Source organism: Nelumbo nucifera, chromosome 6, assembly GCF_055504915.1.
Source record: "Nelumbo nucifera cultivar China Antique chromosome 6, China Antique-T2T, whole genome shotgun sequence".
In the NCBI taxonomy this organism is placed as follows: domain Eukaryota; kingdom Viridiplantae; phylum Streptophyta; class Magnoliopsida; order Proteales; family Nelumbonaceae; genus Nelumbo; species Nelumbo nucifera.
In genome coordinates this window covers 8,225,174-8,253,078 of record NC_142654.1, presented here as the reverse complement: position 1 = coordinate 8,253,078, position 27,905 = coordinate 8,225,174, and the positions used below count along the sequence as shown (strand labels likewise).

At 39.9% G+C, this 27,905-nt stretch overlaps 1 protein-coding gene across 2 annotated transcripts in view; it reads left to right on the top strand.

The window, feature by feature from the left end:
• Positions 1-27,905, top strand: part of LOC104604569 (phosphatidylinositol 4-phosphate 5-kinase 9-like) — a 45,711-nt gene that overhangs the window by 5,882 nt on the left and 11,924 nt on the right. For both annotated transcript variants that reach the window (XM_010268969.3, XM_010268970.2), the window contains exons 3-4: positions 3,536-3,703; positions 6,038-6,203. In XM_010268969.3, the coding sequence (XP_010267271.1) occupies positions 3,536-3,703; positions 6,038-6,203 (334 nt within the window). The remainder of the gene's footprint in view (positions 1-3,535; positions 3,704-6,037; positions 6,204-27,905) is intronic.

Sequence of the window (27,905 nt, the reverse complement as noted above, 5' to 3'; positions counted from 1 at the left end):
CTCATCTGACAGCTAACCTTTTGTCAAACTGCTCTTCTTGAAATAGATGAATGTCTTATGTTTTGTGGTGGTTTTACTGTTTTACTGTGAGTTATGTGTAGTTGAAAATTCAATATGCTTATGTTTTATAAAAAAAAAAAACTCATTAATATTGCATTTACCCATATCATTGAGAGCTTTAATGTTCAACTAAGACATTATCTCAGTGTCTAACCTCCCATTTTGTCATAATGCAGACCGCTAAACTGCATTGCCTTTATTTTACCATTAATATTACCCAAATTCAAGTATGAAATCCTTTACCTGTGGGGTCTCTGCAGGCTACATCAAGTAACTCTCAGTGTTCAGCTTGCCAGTAGTGAGTACTGAGATTTTACTTGGAACACGAAAACTTGTTCCTTAATTTTGAAATCTGGAACAACCAGAAAATACTTCCGCGAAATCTTCTGACAAAATTAAGCCATAACCAAGTCAAAAAACCCTATTGGAATAACCATAGATCTTTGTTACTATTTTTCTTGGAAAGGGAAAACCAAGCAATCCCAATGAAGGCTTCAGGTTAGGTGCCCCATCAAGGGTGCCTTGTTGCCTAGGCAGGCAAGGTTTTTAAAACCGGATCAGACAGGGAACCGTTTTGGGGTCTGGTTCCCAGGTTGAACGGTCTGATTGTCCGGTCCGAACAGAAGACCTGCTCTGAAAAAATAAAAAAATTAAAAACCCAAAAAACGACCAAAAACCGTTCCCGGGTCAAATGGTTCGACGGTTTGACCACCCGGGGTTTGTTGACCAAATCAACGGTTTTTGGCCAAATAGCGGTTTTGGGGTAAAACGGAACCAGTCACCTGACCGGTTCCTGGTTTTTCCGGTCCGGTCTGGTTTTGAAAACATTGTAGGCAGGCACCAAGGCAGATTCTTGACAACTATGTTTTGTTGCACTTTCATGACAATTAGGAATCTGGTTTCTGTACCAACAAAATTCTCACAAAACCAGTGGATCTCCCAAAGCCACAATCTGGAAATAGAAGTGTTCCTTTTGTGTTATCCAATACAAAAGAACACCCATCCTGTGTATATATTGGATGAATTAAGAATGTACTTGAAACCTTTTTTTTTGACAAGTAAAAATTCTTTAAAGATTCATTAAATCAGTACAGATAAACAACTGTTACAAGCTTCCCCAGTGGAGGCGCGAGGTGCAGCCTCACTCATAAAGAAAAAACAGCACCAGAATTACAACTGAGCCCAATACAACTGATCCCTATTTACCCTTTGCTTAGATAATGAATCAACCAGAGCATTAGCCTCCCTCCCCACCCATTGTATAATCAAACTCATCTGCTGTGTTAACCATCTGAACTTCTTCATTTCGTCTCGATAGCACCATACCACTGAATTCGGGTCTTTTATCCAGCCCACCACCACCTTGGACTCCCCTTCAATCACCAGGTTTTCCAAGTTCATCTCTTCTTCAATTTTCAATTTGAACACCTTGTAGGACCGCAAACAGTTCAGCCCTTATAGAGTCTCCATTCCCCATCGGTCCTGAAAAAAGTGCTACCAGATTCCCTTCCCTATCTCTTATGACCCCTCCAATTTCAGAAGGACCTGGGTTGCCTTGACTACTCCCATCAAAATTTAATTTCAAAAAATCTTCACTGGGAGGTGCTCACATCAGCCTTGTTTTAACCTTTTGTACTGAGCTAGAAGCTACTGACAACCAATTCTTCCAAATATCATCAAGGAGAACTGTCTAAACAGATTCAAAGTTAATAGCCAATGTTTAACTCTGGTCAATACACAATCCATAATTTCTTGTTTGCTTCTCTATTTCTCTTGGAAGATTCTAGCATTTCTTTCCTCCCATAAGGTCCAAATAATTGCTGCTCTAGTGCATGTCCACATTATTCTTCCCCTTCTCTTTGGCCACACAAAGGTAGATGGATCAAACAACATCTTAATCTCCATTGGCATGTTCCACCTGCATCCAGACAAAGAGAAAAACCAATCCCAAATATCTGCAGCAAAGGAACAAGAGATTAGTAAGTGGTAACAAGATTCACCATCAGATTTACATATTCGGGGAAATACACAAAAAAGGCCACTTCTTGAAACTTCCCATGTAAGGGATGCACTATCTTCCTTGAGGGTTAAGTAGTATTCTGTATGAAGATACTCTGAGCATTATTGTGTACATATTACATTTTGCATTCCTTTTTTGTTGACTATGGGGTGTTTTTTTATCCTTGTTGGTTTATCAAGGCCTGGCTTATTTGGCCCTTTTCTGTTATTATTAGAGATACAAAACACTATTTCAAACTTGCCAAATCAGTAGAAAAGCTACACTCATAGTTTTCAAGGCACCAAGGCGAGGCTAGGTGATAGGGGGGCGCCTTGTTGCCGCCTAGGCAATGCCTAGGCGAGAGATTTTTTTAAGTAAAACCATATATCTTAAGGTAGTTCCCTAGGTTCCATAACCATCTTTCCTTAATAATTATCCATAATTTTCATAAGAGAAGTATAAATTTCATGTTTAAGTCTAGAAAAATCAACATTTTATGAGAAGAAAAAGAAGGAAAGAAAATTCAAAAAATATAGGGACTGAACCCATACTTTTTTTATAGGAAAAGAAGAAAAGAAAATGTTGAAGAAGAAAATGTGTTGATTAGACAAAACTTTAAGTTCTTCCCTTGCTTATTGATTCAGGTTCTGAAATCATTGAGGATTCAATCAAAGATCAAAATTTTGATACGATACGCCCCGTATCGGGCATATTGTATTGTATCTTTGGGGTCCCGATACACCTGTTTATAGGTGTGTTCAGGAACACAATTTTTAAAATAATATATGGTTATATTTAAAAATGAAATTGAAAACCCAAAAAATAAAAGAAATAGAGGGAGTATCATTATAAGTACCGAACGCAGAGGTGTATCGATACTTTGAACCATAGGTTCAATAGAACAGTTAGCAATTTTTGTGTTGATTAAACCCTAACGAATAAGAAAATAATAAAAATAAGTTGGTATATAAACACATAAAATGGATATTCTAGTTTCATAATGTATATTTTATAATTATAATGTCAAAAAATTAAAAATATAAAAGTATTTTATAACACAGTACACAAAACTGTTTGGTGATTGGGTGAGGCGAGCCTCCAAGGGCGCCTTGTCGCCTAGGCATCTCCTTGACAACTATGGCTACACTATTCATGAATTACTATTAACTTCATTATTAAGATACACTATATAGGTAAGTAAGTTATCTTAAAAGTTTAGTATTAGAAATAAACCATATTTTCTACCACACTACTCGTCTATGCTTCTGATCTTTTTCAGTTGTTTGTTAGCTTTGATTGTGTTTGATTTGGATTTTATTTCTTACTTTATTCTTATTGTAAAGAAGTTGTATTTAACACACATATTCACTCATGTTAGCTGGAGAGAAAGTTTCTTATCTTCTTGATAAACATGAATTCATATCATTGGATTTTCCATACATAAATTTTGTTGAAAATATATTAGTATATGGTTAGGTACACTGTTGGGAAAATAACACCAATACAAAGGCGAGAAGTTCGCACATCAGACTTTGGTCCACGTGCAAGCTTTTGGATGAACTTTCCCAAGGAAGGATCTCAATTAACACCTCCTCACCAATCAGAGGATTTCAAGTGGAAAGACTATTGTCCAATGGTTTTCAGGTTAGTACTTATTTCCCTATTTTTGAAATTTTATAGTATTGTATGATAATAAAGGTACAAGAGAACAATTTATGCATATCTTAACTGTTTATAAAAAGATTATCAAAATCAGAAAAGTAAAAAGGACTATAATTTCTTCCCTTAAAGAATTTATGATTAGCCAGCCCACATCATTCATAATTATTTTGACCTCCTCTTCCATTTTGTCAAAATTGTGGAACAGTCTTCATTTTGTTTTAGTTATTTGGCCTTGTTGGACATTCCCAATTAATGTTCAAGCTTTTCTTTTATTTAACAATTTTGTTGGCAAGTTGGATTTTTCATCCATCTTTTTGAATTTATTGTACTGAGACACTTGTTTGCAGCATTGCTGAAGTTGCCTTTAATAATATTTCTAATGTTGAGTTCGTTTCCCACCTGTGCATAGAGGGAGTATTGCCTTTGATTGATTAAAGGCATTACCATAGTTCCTTTCCCACCTGTACATAGACTTCTGATGATATCTTTTGATATGCTATTTATCAGAAGAAACCATAGTGCTGCACCAATACTGTCCATCTCCAGTTAATTATAAAATTGAGGTTGTGAATAAATGGTTTGATTGTGGAAAAGATTATATGCTTCTATGACCAAAAGTTAGGGATTCAAACGGATCGAATTGGATTCGGATATACCCCTATCTGAATCTGATTTGATTCAATGATTCGACAGATCTTACAAAAAAGAATTCAAATTCGAATCCACTAAAGACGTCAGATCTGATCTGGTCCAATTCAATTACCCATAGGCTTGTAAAATTTATCAAATTAGTTATAGGAAAAAGAAGAAATAAAACAATCTATATGAAGAAAAACGAAAAGCACAAGGATTTCTTCAAATATTTTTTATTGTATTTTTACAAAACAACATAAATAATACAACAAATCAAATTAAAAAAAAATGCAATATATAGGATTGGATAGGGGGTGATTCAATTTTTAAATGGATCCTATTTCCCAATCCATTCCGATCCAAAAATCTGCAGGGGGAATATCCGAATCCAGAAAAATAGGATTATATTCGTATTCAAATCGGATCATGATCAATTCATTTGCACCCCTACCAAAAGTGATCAAAATCAAAGTTGGAGGCATGGGGAATTCCCTTAAGTTGTTGCTGCACTGACAGCCAGTATCTCAGGTATTCCATTTGTTCTAAAAAATGTGAGAATTCCTTTCACTCCAAGTTGACCATAAGACTATATAGAAGGGTGCCCTATCAGTGTTTTTTGCCTCTTCTACTAAGTTCTTTTAAATGCCAAATTGCCAACTCATTAATAGCTGCTCTGAGGTCTTGGGGGTGCACCATTTAAACCTGAAAATACCAATGAAGTAAGCTAAAGTGCTGCAGTAGTATGGTAATGAATAAAGAGATGACTAGGGTTTCTGTAGCACGGGAGCATATCATACAATGTGTATTGGTTAGATCCTTCTCCTTCCATTTGGATTGTTGACACCAGTTTATTACTTGGAAAGGATCCTAGACTGAGTTCAGTTTCCTAAGGAGCTTGCTGAGAAGGTCCTGGGTGAATCAGTGTTCTCAACCTGTCTTTGACCCAGATGGTTGAACCATTTGAACCATCACCTGGAAACAATTCTGGTTTGGATTAGCCCCAAATCTAGTAGTTGGTCAAAAATTGTTTTGGTCAGAGACTTATCGACCCAGATGGTTGAACTCCTAACCCACTTCTCCCAGATAATGGGTCATGGGTTATAATTTATAAAGTACATTATACTTTTTTATTTTCAGATTTAAATTAGTATTAATACCTATGTTTGTTCCCATAAAGAGTGGGCCTTGGCACAATGATTGGGTTTCTCCATTGCGACCTAGATCCATGCAAATGTATCTATGTGGGGTATCCATGAAATTATGTATTTATGAAAGTATTATTTTCTGCACATATAATTATATACATTTATAATTAGGGAAGATGTGCAAAAACTACTAGAGGCCATAACTTTGTGCTCAAGGTTTGGATTGTGGTGATTTTTTTCTTTTGATTTTGGGTAGTTTTTTTGAGATTCATGCAATGCAAGGAGCTGAAGGTGCCTTTGAAAGCCTCCTGTAGTGTCCTCTCCCCACACTATCAATCTGTCCAAATATCTGTCTCTATTTTTCTGTTAAAAGTTTTGTAGAAATGCATTTTTTCTGGAAATTTCTTTCATTTTTGAAATGCACTTATGGACCTTGAAATTGTTAATAAATTGAATATGAGAAAATGAATAATTGTGCATGTCTTATGTCGTTAACAATCAAAATATGCCTCTTGAGTTTCATTTACTCTTTTAACAGAAACTTGAGGGAGCTGTTCAAGATTGATGCTGCAGACTATATGATGTCCATTTGTGGAAATGATGCTCTTAGGGAGCTTTCTTCTCCTGGAAAAAGTGGTAGTGTCTTTTTCCTCTCTCAAGATGATCGATTTATGATCAAGACCCTCCGCAAATCTGAAGTAAAGGTGTGTGTGCATAATCTCTTTCAAACTTGACTTATTTCCATATCTCATGGGGTAGATAAAATTACAGTATTGTGAATGGAGCTGAACTTATGATACATTTTATTTCTTACAACAATTTACATTAGGTATAGCTTCTTTTCACATTTTCTTCATTTCTTCTTGCCAATTTTCTATAGTAGTGATTATCACTTGCTATATGTTTGGCAGTGAGTTTCAAACACCTTCCCAAAAAATAAAAAAAAGAAAAAAACATATAAAAGAAAATCTAAAACAAAACAAGAAAGTTTTTACCCCTTTTCTCACATTTGTTGGATGTAAGAACTAAATAAGATGGCATTGAGGAATGGAATTCCTAGAATGCTCAGAATATGTTATTCATTATCATGCACACAAGACCTTAAGACATTAATAAGGTGGTCAGGGCATTATGGATCATGTGTCATAGGGAAAAAAGAATGCAACATGATATTATATGTGATTTCTGTTAATTCCATGTTTTGTCCAGATTTGGGACTTGGAAATGAAATTGAGGCTTCCCGCTTCCCCTCTCCATCCTCATACTCCATTTGGGACCTTGCTTCGTATCATGATCTAACCTCTTATTTTCCCTAAAACACCCATGTTAGACTTGACTAGACATGGTTTAAGTTTTGGGAAGTGTTTGATACTTCGATTCTCCAAACCTCTCCCCATTTTTCTGATGCTGAATTTCGATAGATTGGGTACATATCCATATATTTGAATATGCTGAAGATAATTATACCCTGATAATGTTAACAATGTACTGCAATTAGAAGTTGTAAGTTAAAAGTTTGCAGTTAGCGTCCAACCAGGAATTCTTCTTTAACCCCATTTGGCATAGATATTTAATAATTAATGCATTATTACATTTTGAGTTTTTAGTTGTCATGTGGCAAGTTTAGTCATTGCATTTTTTGCTTGTTAATTTGTCCTTTTTTAGATACCAATTACTGGGATAAATCTAGATTCATAAGCATTACTTATTTGATTGATTGTACTCATGTATGTATTCGTTCTGCACGTATCTTATTTATATATTTGTATTGATTGGTGGGACCATCTTACCTGCGCTTCTGCAACCAAGGATTTTGTTGTCAGAATGTGACATAAGGCAGCAATGTGGCATTAGTTTAGTATAATATCCATTTGCTTCTTAATTTTTTATTTACGAGTTTCTGTGCGTTTTGGTATGTTGTATGCACCAAATGAGAATATGTAGAAGTAGCAATATTTGAGAAAGCCATATTATTTAATGATAACGACACTATTTATCCCATTATTCACATATTTTATAGAGTATTTGAAACTCATTTGAAAGCTTTTTATCTACTTAAACTTTATGAAAACGAAATTAGATACAAATACTAACTAAAAATTGTGAATTTTATTGTATATCGCAAGGTCATTTCTGTTTCTTATATATTGTCAGAAAACTAAAAAAATAATGAATGCAATAGTACAGGGTAAATTACACAGACCCCCTTGTATTTTGGGGTCTGTGACAAAGACCCCCCTGCACTTTTTTTTTGTGACAAAGACCCCCTGAACTTTGATAGTTAGACAAAGGCCCCCTTGGCTGTTAAGTCAGATAACGGAAGGCGTTAAATTACCAAAATACCCCACTAAATTTTCTCTATTTTCTTTTTCTTGCCATTTTCTCTTAAAACCCAACTGACCCCAAAATACCTTTGATTGTCACTGGAAAGAAAATATCTGACTTCTTTGGTGAGAAATCTCCGGCAGTGAGAAATCGAACTTTCTCACCAGTGATCATTGCCGGAAAAGTAAAAAATCTCCAAGAAGAAGAGATGCGAATCATGCGATACAAAACCCCTTTTTGCAGATTTAACTTCGTGAAACACTAAGTGAAAGTTTCTGTTTCATTTTTCTTTGTCCTTGATATTGGAGGTGGGATTTAGATGTTGCATGCGAAGGCAATACTCAGTCTCATAGTTCCATCCATATATAGATTCAATCACCGAAAATTACTATCCATTTAGAACTCTCAAGTAGAGACTGAGAATCCCATGAAAGTTGTTGATTGTGAAGTTTTTCCTGTTTTTTTCCCTATTTAAGCAAAAGCAAAGCTCCCTATCCCTACTTCATTTCTTTGCACTCTGGAATTTTGAAGGTGCAGAGTCCTGTTCTATTTTTTGATAACGCTTTCTTGAGTTGAGACACAAGACAGAATTTTACATTCCCTACTTCTGAAGGATGCATTCTGGGAAATGCTGTTTTGCAATTTCCTGGAATTTTGTTGCTGTTTTGCAACAGCAACAGAACAAGATCTGAAGGATGCATTCTGGGAGCCAGTGAACTATTACATTCCCTACTTCTGTAACTCAATAAGTGGCATTGGAAGGACAACTGTCCACCACTAGAACACTTGAAGATACTTGGGAAATGCTGCTTATGAGAGCCCTGAAATGAACTTTCCAACTGTGCAGCTGAATTACAATGAGAAAACCAAAATTTCTGAAGTTAACTGTAAATCAAAACCCTTTTCTAATTTATTCTACCTTTTTCTTTAATTTACACTTTATACTGTTGAGTATGAACAGTAAGATCAAGTGTGGTGAGTTCGTTAAGATGCACCAGTGTTGCAGGTAGTGGGCCATTCAGCTGGTTCTCACTAGCATAGAACTCAACGGAATTATTCAACGATCCAAAAAGGATGAGATGCCCTCACAAAAACCTATACAATTAAGTACAATAAAGACGTACAAATAGCTTTACATACAAATACAACCCTTGGCAAAAGAGTGAAGAAACAAATGTCAATTCAATCAGTTGAAAATCAAACCTTCTAATCTTCTTCATAGTTTCTGGACTAATCTCTGCATTTGAACAGGTCCCATCCCCTTCTTTAAGAATTCATTTCCCCACTTCAATCTATCTACAGTAACATCACCGTACCATAAAATCCCCTTGATCAGCAGTCCTAAATTCCTAATCCAGGCAACCAACCACTGTAATCCTCGACATTTGGAGCTAATGTCGCCCATAAGCTGAGGATTTCTCATCTATTATCTCCTTGTTCTCCTCTGGCAACTCGGATGGAGAGGTCTTCTTCGCCACCGACCATCCAAGACCGCAGACTTCCCTTTGCCAGAAACCTTCTCGATGGAAAAGCTGTTGTGGTGCTCTAAAATCCCACCAACCCATCTCTTCTCTTCCCTCCGTCCGGTTTCCCAAATCTCAATTCTCACCAGTGATCGTTGCCAGAAAAGGGTAATTTGGTCATTCAGAAAACTTTGAACAGTTAAAGTAGAATCCTTTTCAAAGTTAACTGATGGAATACTAATGGAGGGGGGTCTTTATTGCAAAAAAAGCGCAGGGGGTCTTTGTCACAGACCCCATAGTATAAGGGGGGTCTGCGTAATTTACCTTTTTTTTTATGAATAACAGAACACTTTCATCAAGATAAAAATATTAAAGGACAAGGAATCAGCCATACCAGTGGTTGAGATGGTCTAACACAGAGCTGTTCTAATCAGATAAACAACACATCTAGTAGAAATCCCATCCCCCAGAATAGAATCTCTCTTTCAACCTCTTGTCTTGCCAACCCATCTGCCAAACCATTGGCAGCTCTGTAAACCCACTGAACAGCAACGACTCTGCCTCTTTTTAGCTCAATGATCTCTCTCATAAGGTGTCTATACTATCAAGGACACTATCCTTCATTATGTACCCACTCCACCACCACTTTTGAATCTCCTTCAATAATGATATTGGTGAAATTGAATCCCCTTCAATGCAATAGTATATCATGTCTGTAGAAAACAATGATGTGGACCCCACACTGTGGTCCCCATTGTGTTTGTATGGCAGCACAGCATGTATTCTTTGTTAGTTATGTCAGTGTTAGTTGGTAGTTATTTCAGTTTGTTGTTACAGCTTGTTATTTCAGCTTTATTATTAGTTTATTTGCCATGTAAGCAATAAGGGAAATTCAGCCTTTTTACAATTAGTAAACATATAAATATTAAGAGTGGGTCGGCAGAATATACAATTTCGACCCTCTCTCTCTCCTTTTCTAAAACCCTTCATGTGCTTTTGCTTTTCTCCCTCTTTTCTTCTTCTTTTCTCCTTCTGAAATCTTTTCTTTTACTTTCGGATTCAAGATTGATTGTAGTCTTGATTGACTACTTGGTATCAGAGCAAGGATTAGGGTTTCTCATGTGAGTCTGATCCAGCCAACCACATGAGAGTTGCCTAGGGCTGGGAGACTAAAAAGGAGGATCGGCTGATTCTTGGAGGCTACTAGTAGTGTGCGGCTACTACTAAGAAGATTGTAGAAGGCTGGGAGAGTTCCAGTAGTCAGGAAGAATTAGAAAAGGCTTCGGATCCCCAAGATTAGGGTTTCACATTAGACAGAAGGCGGCGGCTAGAGATCTTCTTTCACAAAGCAAGTTTTTGCTTGAGAACAACCTAGAAAGAACCATCTTGGTCTATTCTGAGAGGTGCGGCTGAAAATTTTTTTCTCTTTAGGGTTTTGAGAGAAAACCCTAAAATTCAGAACTGTTGATTGGTTTCAGATCAGATCTGAACTGGGTTCACCCTAAAAATTCAGAACTGTCGATTAGTTTCAGATCAGATCTGAACTGGGTTCATACAGAATTCTGGACTGGGTTCACCCTTGAAAGAACCACATGTTGGAAGCTGCACCCTCATCTAGTCCCAGCAAAACTGAGGAACAAAAGGGGTAATGCCCATATGGCTGTTAATACCGATTCTGCATCCTCATCGGGCACAAAAGGCACGCCTCTAGACACCTTAGCTGCTGTTCGGGCTGCCCTAAACAGTTGGAAAAGGAAGTTGGGAATTTAGCTCAATCATCTCAGTCATCATCAGCTCCTTCTACATCTGCCTTTGCTCATTCAGGTACTCGGGCCTCAGCTTACCATGCTTCAACTCCAGGTAACACTGAACATTGTTGGGTAATAGACTCAGGTGCATCTGACCATATGACTAGCTTGCCATCACTATTCGCTACCTATCATTTATCTTCTGGTAGAGATAAAGTGTCCATTGTTGATGGTTCCCTTGTTCCCATTTCTGGCAAGGGAGACATCAAGTTGTCTAATACCATTTCCTTATCCTCAGTTTTGCATGTTCCTAAGCTTGATACCAACTTGCTTTCAGTCAGTAATATTACAAAACATTAGAACTGTTCAGTAACCTTCTTCCCTGACCGATGTGTTTTTCAGGACTTGGAGACAAGGAAGGTGATTGGGACTGGCCGTGAGACGAATGTGATCTATCTGCTTGGAGAGAGTTCTCATTGGAAAGATCATGAAGATAAGAAGTCTTTTGTTTCTCAGTCTGTTAGTCCGGTTATGCTTTGGCATAATCAGTTAGGTCATTTATCCTTTTGGTCTTTGAAGAGTTTGTTTCCTAATTTGTTTGAGTCTATTCAGATGTCAAATTTGAGATGTGAGAGTTGTGAGCTTGCAAAGCATTGTAGAACATCTTATTCCTTGAGTAATAAAAGAAGTAGTAATTCTTTTGATGTTGTGCACACCGATGTTTGGGGCCCGTATCACATCCCTTCTATGGGGGGGGGTACAGATATTTCTTGTTGTTTGTTGATGACTATACCCGTTTTTCTTGGGTTTACCTTATGTGTTCTCGAGATGAGGTTCCTGTTCTAACCCAGACCTTTCATTAGATGATTTTAACCCAGTTTGGGGTCAAAATCAAAATCCTCAGATCTGATAACGTGAAAAAATACTTTACCAAGCCACTAGCCTCTTATCTACTTGATCATGGGATTATTCACCAGAGTACTTGTCCTTATACACCACAACAGAATGGGGTTGCTGAGAGGAAGAATAGGCACATATTGGAGGTGGCTAGAAACATTATGTTTACCTCCAATGTGCCTATCCGTTTCTGGGGCGATGCTATTCTTACAGCAGTGTATCTCATTAATCGAGTTCCTTCACGGGTTCTTGACATGAAGCCTCCGTTTACCCTTCTATATCCCGATGAAGAATTATTTACTGTTCCCCTTAAAACCTTTGGTTGCACTTGCTTTGTTTAGATTCTTGGACCTCATCGTTCCAAATTTGACCCTAAGTCCTCCAAATGCATTTTTCTCGGTTATGCGCAAAATCAAAAGGGTTATTGCTGCTATGAACCTACTTCCGGGAGGAGATTTGTCTCGATGGATGTTACTTTCTTTGAGAAGGTGCCCTATTACCCTAGGGTTTCTCCTCAAGGGGAGAGTAGTGAGAATGGGGTTTGTGAGAGTGGGGTTAACTCATCAGAAGTTCCTTTACCCATCCCATCGAGTGATGAGGGATGTAATGGGGAGGGTTGTCAGAGGTGTCAGGAGTTGAAAGTCTATCATAGGCGGTGGAGGCAGGTTGATTTCGATCATCAGCAGTCCAGGCCAGCCCCAGTTCCTTCTGCGGATCCAGATCCAGGTACTACAGTCCCTTTATCAGATCCAGGTCCCAATGAGATATCTTCCACTGTTGCTACTTCACCTTCTTTGGATGACCTTGACCTCCCTATTGCAGTTCGTAAAGGGAAACGGCGTTGCACCACATCCACAACTCACTGCATTTCCCAGTTTCTGTCCTATGATCGTCTGTCTCCCTCTTACAAGTCCTTTCTCACATCCATTGCTGATATTCCTATTCACAGAACAGTGCAGGAAGCCTTGTCAGTTCCTGAGTGGAAAGATGCAATGAAGGTTGAAATGGATGCCCTTCTAAGGAATAATACTTGGGAGATAGTTGACCAGCCCAAAGGAAAGAAACCAGTTGGATGTAGATGGGTATTTACCGTGAAACATAATGCTGATGGTTCCATTGAAAGGTATAAAGCCCGGTTAGTTGCAAAAGGATTTACTCAGACTTATGGTATAGACTACTTGGAGACTTTTGCTCCAGTGGCAAAGATGACCACTATTCGAGTTCTGTTAGCCCTTGTAGCCAGTTATTCTTGGCCCTTGTTCCAGATGGATGTTAAAAATGCCTTCCTAAATGGAGACTGTAGAGGAGATGGGCCGAATGGCCCATAGACTGTCATTTCAGGTTATGTTATGTTTCTCTTTGTTATGGGCCTTATTCTGGGCCCATACTCTGTAATGTTCTGTTTTTTGTATTTTTCTGCCCACTCAAGGGCCTCTCTGTAATTTATCAAAGATTAACACCTTAATAAAATGTTTAGAGTGTTAGAGTGAGGTTAAGTTCGAAACTCTCACTCTCTAACACTCATTGCCGCCAGCTCTCTCTCTCTTCTCTTCTTCTCTTGTTTGTTTAGTTTCTGTTTTGCTTCTAATCTCTAACAGTTCCATACATCAAGTGAATTGTTTTTCAACTTGGTATCAAAGCGGGTCATTGCTTGGCGTGTCCCTCATGTGGTTCTAGTTCAGCCAACTGCATGGGGAGGTTCTAGGGCTGAATGTTTACAGTCATTCGCCTGGTTCTTGGAGGTCATTGGAGGGTGCCCAAGTTTCTATACACTTGGAGAAGGGTTCGGTGACCAGGAAGAATCAGAGAGCAAGTTTTTCAGCCTGATTTGAAATCAGAGAAAAGGGATTTCGAAGCTAGCTCAGAGAGCAAAGTGTTCGGCCTGGTTTGAAGTTCAAACCAGAGATACTGTAAGTTGTTTTCTCAGTTCTTTGCTGAGTTATTTTGTTATTTGGGAGGACTGTTAAAGCATTCAAAGCACACCTCCATTTGGCCCACCGTTGCTGGACCGATTCTACTCAGAAATTTCTGGGTTATTCTGGAAGTGTGGTTTGGCTGTTATTGGACTTCCAAACTGCTGAAAACTGATCTAAACTAAGTGGTACAAGCCTCTACTTTAGTTCAGCTACTTCTTGGACCTAGACGGAGTGTTCTTGAAGTGATTTCTGCTGGTTAACAGTGAAGTGTTGACTGTTGCATACATAGTGTTTGTAAAAAGTCCTCTTAGGTACTGTGGACTGTATTTTTTTGTTCTCCTTGGGAAATTATTGTTGGGAACCAAGAATACATATTGTTTGGAGGCCTGTTGATTGTTCCTTGAAGGCTGAATCAGGGTTTCTTCTCCTTGAAAGTGCTGCCACCGAACTTGGTTCTCAAGGATGTCAGATTTGAACTGAGTTTGTGTGTTGCAGTGTTTGCTATTGTTTCAACTCAATCTGAGTTCTTTGAAATCAGGTCACTTTTGAAGGCTTGCCGAAACCCTAATTGAAGCTGTTACATAATGGACTTCTCAGAAATTGAGAACAAGAGCACTGCTGAATATGGACATAATTCGGGAACTACAACTGATTCCTTGTTGGCTATAACTACAGTTAAACTGGATGGAACCAATTATTTGGCCTGGTCACAATTCGTAAAAATTCATATTTGCAGTAGAGGAAAGTGGGGGTTTATCTCTGGGAGCAAGAAAGCTCCCCCAGAGGAGGATCCCTCTTATGAGAAATGGGTGCAGGAGAATTACACAGTGATTGGGTGGCTTGTGAACTCAATGCAGCCACAGATTAGCCAACATTATCTGTGGATAAACTCGGCTAAAGAAATCTGGGATAGTGTTGCAGAAACTTACTCCCAGAAGTTGAATGTTGCCAGAGCCTACAAACTGAGAAGTGATGTGAAGAATCTAAGGCAGGGGGAGAGGTCACTTGCAACATACTTCTCAACCCTGAAATCCCTATGGCAAGAGATTGATTTGATAGAGGCTATGACATGGGATACCCCCAAGGATGCTGAAACACACATGAAATTGGTTGAAAGGAATAGGGTCTTTGAGTTCTTGACAGGGCTGAACTCTGAATATGACATTACAAAGCAAAACATCTTGTCCAAGGAAGATGTTTCATTGTCACAAGCATATGCTTTGGTCAGCAGTGAAGAAAGTAGGAGGCAAGTTCAGGTTCAAGGAGTCAGTATCAATGATCATTTTGCAAATACGGGAATTAAACCCAAAGGGGTTACAGGAGCTCACAGTGGCACAAGAAAGAAGGAGGTGGTGTGTGAATATTGTAAGAAGCCGAAACACACAAAGGACAAGTGCTGGAAATTGCATCCCAATCTTGTTCCTATCAGATTCCAGAAGAAGAATGATAGTAGAAAGACAGGAAGTGCACATGCAGCCACAAGCACAGATATAGAGGTTGATTTTACCAGTACATAGTTGGCAGCCATGAAAGCTGAATATGAGAAGTTTGGAAAGATGATCAGCCAACTTGAAGGTGTAACTTCATCATCCAACCCTTTTGGAAGTCCAGCCACCACCGCATTTGCTCACTCAGGTATAAGGGCTTCTGCTAACCATGCATCCACCTCAGGTAATCTCAAAACCCCTTGGATCATAGACTCAGGTGCTTCTGATCACATGACCAACCTTTCCACTTTGTTTCATATGATTTACTTCCTGGTCGTGACAAAATCACCTTAGCTGATGGTTTTCTTGCCCCTATTTCTGGCAAGGGAACTGTCAAGGCTACAGACTCCTTACTCTTATTTTCCACTCTTCATGTACCTAAATTAAATACCAACTTATTATCTATAAGTAGTTTGACCAAGTCATTGAATTGTTGTGTAACCTTTTTCCCTTCTCACTGTGTGTTTCAGGACCTGAAGTCTCAGAAGGTAATTGGGAGTGGAGTGGCCATGAAGCGAATGGAATATACTTGCTCGACGCCCTTGGCCAATGCTTTGATCATCCCAAGAATGTTGCTTTTGGTTCTACTTTTCCAGAGTCTGTCAGTCAAATTATGTTGAGTCAGTGTCGGTTGGGTCATTTACCTTTTTCTGCTTTAAGTCATTTGTTTCCCAAACTGTTTAAGGGAGTCAGTGTGTCCAGTCTCAATTGTGAGTCCTATTAGTTGTCAAAGCATTGTAGAAAAAATTACCCTGTGAGCAATAAAAGATCCTCTTTTCCTTTTCATATTGTGCACTCTGATGTGTGGGGGCCTTACCACTTATCCTCTATGGGGGGTTACAGATATTTTATCCTGTTTATTGATGACTTTTCTAGATTCACTTGGATATACTTAATGAAATCCCGGGATGAAGTCCCAAGACTTGTGAGGCAATTTCATGAGCTTGTTTTAACTCAATTTGATACCAGAATTAAGGTTTTCAGATCTGACAATGCAAAAGAGTATTTTGAGAAAAGTTTATCCTTGTATCTCTCTGACATGGGGGTTATTCATCAAAGCTCCTGTGTTAGAACCCCTGAACAAAATGGAGTTGCCGAGAGGAAAAATAGACATATTGTTGAAGTTGCAAGGAGCCTTTTGTTTGCCTCACATGTTCCCACAAGATTTTGGGGTGATGCTGTACTTACTGCTACCTATTTCATAAACCGTATGCCATCTAGGGTTTTAGGGTTTAAATCCCCCTTCTGTCTTCTTCATCTAGACAAGGATTTCTTCCCAATTCCTCTTCGTGTGTTTGGCTGTACCTGCTATGTTCACATTCCAAGTGTGCAGAGAGATAAGTTTGAGCCGAAAGCCCACAAATGCATTTTCCTTGGTTACTCCCCCACACAAATGGGTTATTGTTGTTTTGATCCAAAGACTGGCACCTGACATGTCTCTATGGATGTTACCTTTGATGAACTTTCTCCTTTTTATGGTTCCTCTCAGGAAGGACATTGTCCACCGGGGGAGAGTCTGTCACAAGTTTTTGCTCTTCCTCTTCCTGTCCTAGTTGAGTCTCTTGACAAACCTGTATCCTCACCAAATGAATCAAAGGAGGATCAATCACTTCATACCTCTTGTCCTAGTGCCCCTATTTCTTTACCTCCTCGTCCTACCCATAATCCCAAAGTGTATCAAAGGCAGAGATCCAGGAATGAGCAAGTAGTTTCCCTTACAATAGATGATGCTCATACTTTCCCAGTCATAGATGAGATAACAGGTACTGTTTCAGCTCCTTTGGAATCATCCTTCCCAGACCTTGATGTCCCCATTGCTGTTAGGAAAGGGAAGCGGAAGTGTACTGCACACTGCATTTCCAAACACCTTTCTTATGACCTGCTTTCTCCTTCATACTTTGCCTACCTCTCTTCTGTTGCTTCTAACCCCATTCCTAGGTCTGTCTCAGAAGCTCTTGGGATTCCAGAATGGAGAGATGCCATGAAGACTGAAATGGATGCTCTACATGCAAATGGTACTTGGGAGGTAGTGGATTTGCCTGAAGGGAAGGATCCAATTGGGTGCTAGTGGGTTTTTACCATTAAATACAGGGCTGATGGAACTATTGAGAGGTACAAGGCCAGACTTGTTGCAAAAGGCTACACACAGACATATGGGATTGACTACCTGGAGACTTTTTCCTCTGTTGCCAAGATGACATCTGTGAGGGTTCTTTTATCTCTGGCAGTTCACTTTGATTGGCCTCTTTATCAGTTAGATGTAAAGAATGCATTTCTGAATGGTGACTTACATGAGGAGGTCTACATGCGTCTTCCTCCAGGAATGTATGGGAAAGATATGCAAGGAAAGGTATGTAAATTGAAGAAATCACTTTATGGTCTCAAACAATCTCCTAGGGCCTGGTTTGAGAGATTTAGAGCTGCACTTGTTAAATTCGGCTATGTTCAGACACAGTCAGATCATACTCTGTTTGTGAAGAAAAGTGGATCTCTAGCAGTGTATCTCATTGTGTATGTTGATGACATTATAGTGACTGGTGATGATGCCTCAGGCATTCTGGCCCTTAAGTCTTTCCTCCGTACAGAATTTGAGATTAAGGATCTGGGGGAGTTGAGATACTTCCTTGGCATAGAAGTTGCCAGATCCAAGGATGGGATTCTTATTTCCCGAAGGAAATATGTCATTGATTTGTAGTCTGAAACTGGAAAACTGGGTGCAAGACCAGCTGCAACTCCCATTGATATGAGTCACAAACTTTCAGCTTCGGATGGAACTTTGTTGGAAGACAAAGGGGTCTTTCAGAGACTTCTTGGGAAGCTTCTGTACCTGTGCATGACTAGGCCAGATATTGCGTATGCTGTCAGCTGCATTAGCCAGTTCATGCATGCTCCTAGAGATACTCATATGGCAGCAACAGAACGGATTTTGTGCTATTTGAAAGGCTCTCCAGGAAAAGGAATTCTATTTACCAAGCATGGTCATCTGAAACTTGAAGCCTATACTGATGCTGATTGGGCTGGAAATATTGATGATAGAAGATCTACTTCAGGGTATTGCAGTCTAGTGGCTGGTAATATTGTCTCTTGGAGGAGGGTGAGAGGGTGAAGCAAAGAGAAGGTTGCTGAGAGGGTGAGAGGGTGAGAGGGTGAAGCAAAGAGAAGGTTGCTGAGAGGGTGAGAGGGTGAGAGGGTGAGAGGGAGAGGAACTGTGTTTTCATCTGGTGCCATTGTCTGAGTTGGTGGGAGGGTGAGAGGGGGAGAGGGGGAGGAGCTGAGATGGGAGAATTCGTGGAGGTAGGCCGTTGGAAAAAAGTTTTGAAGATTGAATCTAAGGAACTCCTATTTGAGGAACAGAGAATAAATGGTCAGCTGAGCTTGAATGGGACAGTGGTAGATTTCTTTCCAGCCAGTAGGGGTATAAGACAAGGAGACCCCCTTTCTCCTTTCTTGTTCATTTTAATTGCGGAGGTTTTGGGGAAATTGATTCACAGAGCAGATTCTAGGGGGCTCATTAGAGGCTGGAGGGTTGGGAGGATGGAAACCCCCCTCACACATTTACAGTTTGCTGATGACACGATTATGTTTTGTGAAGGTGGTAATGTGAGGTTTATTAGGAATTTAAAGTCGGTAATACAACTGTTTGAGCAACTATCCAACTTGAAGGTTAACCTTGGGAAAAGCTGTGTAGTGGGGGTGAATTTGGAGGAGGGAGAGATCAGGGAGAATGCTGAAGTGCTGGGGTGTGAAGTCACGGGGTGGCCTCTGAACTATTTAGGGTTACCATTAGGTGATAATCCCAAGAGAGAGAGCTTCTGGAACCCGGTGATGGAAAGGTTTGAAAAAAGATTGGTATCCTGGAAAAAGAATTACCTCTCTCTTGGCGGGAGAATTACATTAATTAAGGCCACGCTTGCTAACTTACCCATTTTCTTCATGTCGGTGTTTAAAATCCCAGTGAAGATTGCTAACAGATTAGAGAAGTTAATGAGAGATTTCCTGTGGGAGCCGGGAGAAGAGAAGAGGGATCATAGAGTTAGCTGGGAAATAGTGTGTAGGAGTAAGTCGTGTGGTGGTTTGGGGCTTGGGAGTATTAGGAGAAGGAATATGACTCTGCTGGGGAAGTGGTTGTGGAGGTTTCCTTTGGAGAAGGAGAAGCTATGGGCTAGAATAGTGGCAAGTATTCATGGGCTGGAGCACAACGGATGGGACGCTGGAATCAGAGCTAGGATCACAAGCAATTCTCCTTGGAAAGCCATTCATGACCTGCTACCTTTTTTCATTCCTAATATCAGGTATGACTTGAATTCCGGTAATTCCATAAAATTTTGGGAACAAACCTAGGTGGGGAGCGCCCCTCTAAAGGATCAGTTTCCGTCTTTGTACGCTCTTTCTGATTTGAAAAATGAGCCGATCTCGTCTTTCACCACCCTGTCCTCTTCCACTTCTGGGATTGGGTGGAACTTGGGTCTAAGAAGGGATTTGAGGGATTCAGACTTCGAATGTATTTCGAGCCTTCTTGCAATTCTTGATAACGTTGTCTTAGACCCCACTAGGGCGGATTCTAGAATTTGGACACCTAACCCCAATGGCATTTTCTCTTGTGCTTCTTTCTTCAAAGTCTTAAGTCAGTCCACCAGTCCTAGCCTGTCCCCTTTTCCTGTTGGTGAGGTTTGGTGCAGAGCTATACCTCCTAGGGTTGTTAGTTTTTGTTGGGAAGCCTATCTGGAAAGAATCAACAATGGTGATCTACTCCAAAAGAAGAGACCCAATACTTGCTTGTCACCTCAGTGGTGTGTTCTGTGCAAAGCAGACGGGGAGACCGGTTTTCACCTAATGGTGTCGTGCCACTTCGCGAGGTCGTTGTGGGTTTGGGCTTTCTCCTTGTTTGGATGCAGCTGGAATCCCCCATTAGACATGCAGGGCCTTTTTGCCCCCTCCTTCTTCAGGTGGCGGTTAAAAAGGGGAAGGACAATGTGGAGAGGACTAAGGGCTGCAGTATGTTGGACACTGTGGGAAGAAAGGAACTCCAGGATATTCTCAGAAACTCAGAGAGGGACAGCAGATTTGAGGACTATCATACAGTTTTGGGCGGTACAGTGGCTGAAATCTCTGGAAATATTCACAGATTACACTGTGGATGACATGTTGAGGAAGTGGGGTGAAATTGCAAGTTGCACGCAGACCAAGTCAGTAATGAGTGTGGCTTGGACCCCCCCACCTAGTGGATTCTTGAAATTAAACTTTGATGGATGCAGTAGGGGAAACCCGGGACAATCAGGGATCGGGGGTGTTTTTAGAGATGAAAATGGGGTCATCTCTGCTTTGTTCTCAGGCCCAATTGGAGTGGGTGACTTCCTTAGAGTTGAGATATGTGCAGTTATGGAAGGAGCCCGGAAAGCTAAGGAATTGAACATCAAGAAACTTATAATTGAAGGGGATTCAGAGGTGGTGATAGGGTGGCTGACCAAAGAACAAAATGATCTTTGGAAGTATAACAATGAGAAGAGGAAATTCAAATGGCTGGTGCGGGAGATGGAAATTAAGACATGTTGGATTAAGAGATCAGCTAATTCCCTAGCTGACGGTTTAGCAAAACAAGGGGCAAAAAGGGATTCCTTGTTTTGGGCTAAGTTGTAATGTTAGTGTCCTTGTATCTTTGTATTTTCTTCTTTCCTTTCTTGAAGTTCTTTGTGACTCTTGGAAGATAAGTGTGTTTGTCTTCCACTTGTAAATTTTCTACTGATGAATTAATGAAAGTGTTATTGATAAAAAAAAAAATGTTCTCTTGGAGGAGTAAGAAACAATCTGTTGTGGCCCGATCCTCCGCAGAAGCAGAGTATAGAGCCATGGCACATGGAGTCTCGGAATTGTTGTGGCTAAGGTCCTTAATGGAAGAACTTGGGATTGATCATGACAAACCTATGATGTTGTACTGTGATAATCAGGCTGCCATTAACATTGCTCACAACCCGGTACAACATGATCGAACCAAACATATTGAGGTTGATCGACACTTTATTCGAGAAAGAGTCTTCTCCGGTGAAGTGTGTCTTCCATTCATTACTTCTGAAGGACAATTGGCAGATTTTCTCACCAAGGGCATTTCCAAGGCAAGACTTCAACATGACACTGGCAAGCTGGGCATGATTAACATCTATGCTCAGCTTGAGGGGGAGTGTAGAGGAGATGGGCCGAATGGCCCATAGACTGTCATTTCATGTTATGTTATGTTTCTCTTTGTTATGGGCCTTATTCTGGGCCCATACCCTGTATTGTTCTGTTTTTTGTATTTTTTTGCCCACTCAAGGGCCTCTCTGTAATTTATCAAAGATTAACACCTTAGTGAAATGTTTAGAGTGTTAGAGTGAGGTTAAGTTCGAAACTCTCACTCTCTAACACTCATTGCCGCCAGCTCTCTCTCTCTTCTCTTCTTCTCTTGTTTGTTTAGTTTCTGTTTTGCTTCTAATCTCTAACAGTTCCATACATCAAGTGAACTGTTTTTCAACTGAGACTTACAGGAAGAAGTCTACATGCAATTACCTCTTGGATTTTATGATGCAGAGACAGGTAAGAAGGTTTGCCAGCTGAATAAAGCCTTGTATGGACTAAAGCAGCCCCTCAGAGCTTGGTTTGATAGATTCAGACAAGCCGTTGAAAAATTCGGCTATGTATAGGCCCAATCAGACCATTCATTGTTCATTAAAAGAGTGGACTCTTCTTTGACCTTGCTTGCTGTATATGTGGATGATATTGTGGTGACAGGGAATGATAACAGTGAGATCGAGTCCCTTAAACAACTCCTTCATCAAGAGTTTGAGGTGAAAGATTTGGGTGAGATACGATACTTCTTGGGTATTGAGGTTGCTAGATCTAAACACGGGATCTTTATTTCTCAAAGGAAGTATGTTTTAGATCTATTAGCAAAAACTAGAAAGTTGGGTGTTAAGCCTGTAGATACACCCATTGAACAGAATCACAAGATCAGTGCAGAGGGTGGAGAGCCTCTTGAAGACAAAGCTATGTTTCAACGGTTGGTTGGAAAACTCCTCTATCTTTGTCTCACACGACCAGACATCAGTTATGCAGTCAGCGTTGTTAGTCAATACATGCATTATCCTAGAACTACTCACCTCCTTGCAGTTGAGAGAATATTAACATACTTGAAGAGATGTCCAGGTAGAGGTATATTATTCAAGGATAATGATCACATGAAGATAGAGGTCTATACAGATGCTGATTGGGCTGGGAGTGCTAATGACAAGAGGTCTACCTCTAGATATTGTGCCTTTGTAGGAGGTAACCTTGTCTCCTGGAGGAGTAAGAAACAAAGTGTTGTTTCTCGTTCTAGTGCTGAAGCTGAATATAGATCGATGGCTAATGGTGTGGCTGAAATCCTATGGCTGAAGTCATTACTTGAAGAGTTGGGTATTGATTATGAGAAGCCCTTAATGCTGTATTGTGATAATCAGACTGCTATTAATATAGCTCACAATCCGATACAACATGACAGAACTAAGCATATCGAAGTCGATCGACATTTTGTTAGAGAAAGGGTTTCATCTCAAGAAGTGTGTCTCCCGTATATCACCTCTAGTATGCAGCTCGCAGATCTTCTCACCAAGGCTGTTCTAAGGAAGAAGTTAGAGGCAGACCTATGCAAGTTGGGAATGACAAATATCTATTCCCAACTTGAGGGGGAGTGTAGAGAACACTGATGTGGACCCCACGGCTGTGGTCCCCACTGTGTTCGTATGGCAGCACAACATGTATTCTTTGTTAGTTATGTCAGTGTTAGTTGGTAGTTATTTCAGTTTGTTGTTGTAGCTTGTTATTTCAGCTTTATTATTAGTTTATTTGCCATGTAAGCAATAAGGGCAATTCAGCCTTTTTACAATTAGTAAACATATAAATATTAAGAGTGGGTCGGCAGAATATACAATTTCGACCCTCTCTCTCCTTTTCTAAAACCCTTCTTGTGCTTCTGCTTTTCTCCCTCTTTTCTTCTTCTTTTCTCCTTCTTAAATCTTTTCTTTTACTTTCGGATTCAAGACTGATTGTAGTCTTGATCGACTACTATGTCTAAGTAAAATATGAAAAAGTGTTAAGTAGAATGGTGGCAAAAGCTGATGCTCAAGGCCTCATCAGAGGGTGGAGGGTAGGTAGAAACCGAGTGATTGTTACCCATCTCCAATTTGCAGATGACACCATATTTTTTTGTGAAGGAAACAATGAGGAGTTGGTGGAAAATTTGAGGGTGCTGCTGAATAATTTTGTGGGAGTGACAGGACTGAGGATAAATTGGACCAAAAGTGGAATTGTAGGGGTCAATTTGGAGGAAGGGGAACTTACAAGATTTGCAGCAATTTTGGGGTGTGAGATTAAAAGCTGGCCTATTAGTTACCTAGGTTTACCCTTAGGAGGAAACCCCAAGTCAGTTGGTTTTTGGAAACCCGTGATAGAAAGGTTTGATAGGAAGTTAGCCCTTTGGAAGAGGAATTACATTTTGTTGGGTGGAAGAATAACCTTGAACCTCCCCACCTACTTCCTTTCAACTTTTAGAATCCCTTCTAAGGTAGCAAACTGCCCAGAAAAGTATATGAGAGATTTCCTATGGGACCCAGGAGAGGAAGTGAAGGATCACTTGATCAAGTGGGAGCAGGTTAGTAAAACCAAGGAACAAGGGGGTTTGGGAATTGGAAACATCCTTTTAAGGAACACAACTCTTACTAGGTAAGTGGCTTTGGAGGTTTCCATTTGAGGGTGACAAATTGTGGCACAAAGTGATTGAGAGCATTCATGGGGTGGCTGGAAATGGCTGGGATGCAAAAGTTTCCCCTCACAGGTCTTCGGCTGCTCCTTGGGAAGCAATTCCTGAAATCTACGCTACTTTCCTCGATTCCATACAGTATGATGTGGGACAAGGTAATAGAGTTCTGTTTTTGGAAGATCTATGGGTAGGGGAAACCCCACTAAAAGATAGATTTCCTGATCTCTTTGCATTAACTAACCTTATGGGGAAAGCTATATCCATGTTAGGATCTCTGTGTCCAACTGGTGTGAACTGGAATTTAGGCTTTAGAAGGGGACTAAGGGAGAATGAGTGCGAATCCTTAACCTGTTTGCTGAACCTCTTAGGGCAAATCCACCTGGACCCTTCATTGGAAGATTCAAGAATCTGGGTAGGCTCTCCAGACGGCCTCTTTTCTTGCTCCTCTTTCTTCAAAGTACGTGCTTCCTCCAACCCTCTAGGTGGGACCTTCCCTGTGAAAGAAATCTGGTGCAAGCCTATTCCCCCGAAGATCCAAGCTTTCTGTTGGGAAGTATTCCTTGGTAAGGTAAACACTTGTGATGTGCTGCAGAAAAGAAGGCCATATATGTGCCTTTCTCGTCACGTGTGTTCACTGTGGAAGGAAAGTGGTGAAACCCTTTCTCATTTAATTATATCTTGTTCTTTTGTGCATCGAATTTGGGATTTCTTTTGTACTCTCTTTGGCTGCAGGTGGGCTCCCCCTCAAGATGTGGCGGGACTCTTCAATCATTATTTCTTGAGACAGAGAAAGAAAACAGGGATGGTAACGTGGAAAGCAACAAAGGCAGTAATCTGTTGGGTAATATGGGAAGAGAGAAACAACAGAATCTTCCTGGAAAAAAGTAGAACAGTAGAGGAAGTGATTGATAATATCAAAGTGAAAGTAGCCCATTGGGTAAAACTCTTGGACTGCTTTCAAGTCTTCTCAGTTGAAGATATTCTAAGAACATGGTCCGAAGTAGCACAATCTTCGAGAGTAAGAGATAAAATAAGGCCGGAGTGGAAACCACCTGAAGGCAATAAAGTAAAGCTGAATTTTGACGGGTGCTCATGGAAATATAGGCATCTCAAGAATAGGAGTATTAAGAAACCCTGACAGGAGGACATTGGGTATGTTCTTAGGGCCGATTGGCAACGGAAACTTGCTGAAGGCTGAGCTACTGGCATTATTACAAGGGTTAAAGCTAGCCAAACAACTAGGATGCAGACATGTTGAAGTGGAAGGGGATTCAAAAGTAGTAGTTTCATGGGCAACAAATAGCAGCCACACCCCATGGACGATTAAACATGTGATTAGGGAAGTGGAGAAGATTGCCAAGGAGGTTGAGGCGGAATTTAAATGGGTCCGTAGAAGTGCAAATGGGCTAGCTGATGGATTAGCAAAACAAGGGGCATTGAGACAACAATTATTTTGGGCTACATTGTAATGAGGGATAAATAGAGTGAGGAAAAGGGATCAACAGTCCCATCATCAAATTGTATAAAATGTTTACAATCTGAATCTGGATTTTAATAAAACACATATTTATTGATCAAAAAAAAAAATGAAAAAGTCATATATCAGCAAATATAGCAACAGACCCCTGGTCCCTTATGAGACCCGACTCTTGTCTTCTCTGAAGACCATCCCAAAAACCTTACACTTCCCCCACCTCCCTCTTGCTAAGGTATTGAAATTCCTCAATAATTTTACCCCTAATAATATATTTCATTCATGCAGAAAAATAATTTTACCCCTTTAACCAATACTTACCATATTTGTACTTAATGCAACAAATTTTACAACTTGCACACTAGAAGCTTAAGATGTTATATGCAAGTTTAACTTGAAGGTCAATTAATCCAGGTATAATGGCTCTTTAACTTACATATGATGTATGATGAACTGAATTATGTTTCAAGTTTCAACATAGGTCTTAAGTAAACAAAATAAGTATCAACTCTAGTAAGGGATTTAAAACAAGGGCCCCTTGAAAAAAGTTGTAAGAAACAAAGGAATGACAATTTTTTAGAAAATGAATTGATAAAACTAGGTCTCAATTGAATTGATAAAAATAGCATGAATTAATTAACCATAAGATTTAGAAGATGAGTTGCATTCAAACAATAATTGTAAGCTTTTTAGAAAACGAATCAGACAAAATTCAAATAGAAGCTCTTGGAATTCACAATTTGTATTGTGAATCATATGCTAAGATTTTGAGAACTATGGTTCAAATTGCAAAGCATATAAGCTTCCTGAAATTCAGACTTGTGCGGATTGTCAAGGGTGTACGTTACTTGCTTTTTTGTTTTTTGGGATGGAGGCAGGTAACATGTTTAGCATCATCTAACCCCTTCCATACATATAATATGTTTGCCGAACTGAACCTGTCAAGTGAGCAGAGAAGAAGAAGAGGAAGAAGAAGAGGAAGAGAAGAGGAGAAAGGAAGAAATGTTCGAATGGGCACAGTTCATCAGCCGACCCTGTTCACTTATATAATAACAGTACATAAAGTTACATAAAAGGACCATAATGCCCCTGATTAGTGATGGGACACCCAGTCAAATAAGACACTAAATAAAAATAGGCCCAATAACTAAGGCCCATTAACTAAAGACTTAATACCCAACCCAGACAATATCAGCCGAACCAACACTCCCCCTCAAGCTAAGCATGGATGTCAATCATGTTTAGCTTGCCAAGTAAGTCCAAGAATTTCACTGTGGTTAGCCCTTTAGTTAAGACATCTGCAATTTGCATCTCTGAGGGAGTGTAAGGAATGCAGAGTTCTCCTGAAACTATTTTTTCTCTAACAAAGTGACGGTCTATCTCAATATGTTTTGTTCTATCATGTTGCACTGGGTTATTTGCAATGTTGATGGCAGCCTTGTTGTCGTAGTACAACTTGAGAGGACACTCAATATTCACTCCCAGTTCACCAAGAAGAATCTTAAGCCACAATAGTTCTGTAACACCATGAGCCATAGCCCGATATTCAGCCTCTGCGCTAGATTTGGCAACCACATTCTGTTTTTTACTTCTCCATGTAACTAAATTTCCTCCAACAAAGGTGCAGTATCCTGAAGTCGACTTTCTGTCACCCACAAAACCAGCCCAATCTGCATCAGTATAACCTTCAACTTCAATTTTATTGTTTTTTCTAAACAGAATCCCTTTCCCAGGGCAAGACTTCAAATATCTGAGAATCCTTTCTACAACTTTCATGTGAGAAATTTTTGGATTGTGCATGAACTGATTGACAACATGAACAACATAAGCAATGTCAGGACAAGTGAGGGACAGGTAAATTAACTTCCCTACTAGCTTTTGGTACCTTTCCTTATCAAGGTAGTCCTCTCCTACCGACTCCTGTAGACCATGGTTTGGTTCTATTGGAGTATCTGCTGGCCTGCACCCCAACATGCTTGTCTCTTGTAGAAGGTCAAGGATGTATTTCCGTTGACATATATAGATGCCCTCTTTGGATCTAGCAACTTCAATCCCTAGAAAGTATCTCAGTTGACCCAGGTCTTTGATTTCAAATTCAGCAGCTAGGACCTCCTTCAGCCTTTTAATCTCTTCCTTATCATCCCTAGTAATTACCATATCATCTACATAGACAATAAGAGCTGTAAGTTTCCCATTTCTCTTCCTTATGAATAGGGTATGATCTGCCCCGCTTTGAGTATAACCACCTTTCTTCATGGCTCCACATAGCTTCTCAAACCAAGCTCGAGGGGACTGTTTAAGGCCATATAGTGCTTTTCTCAGTCTATAC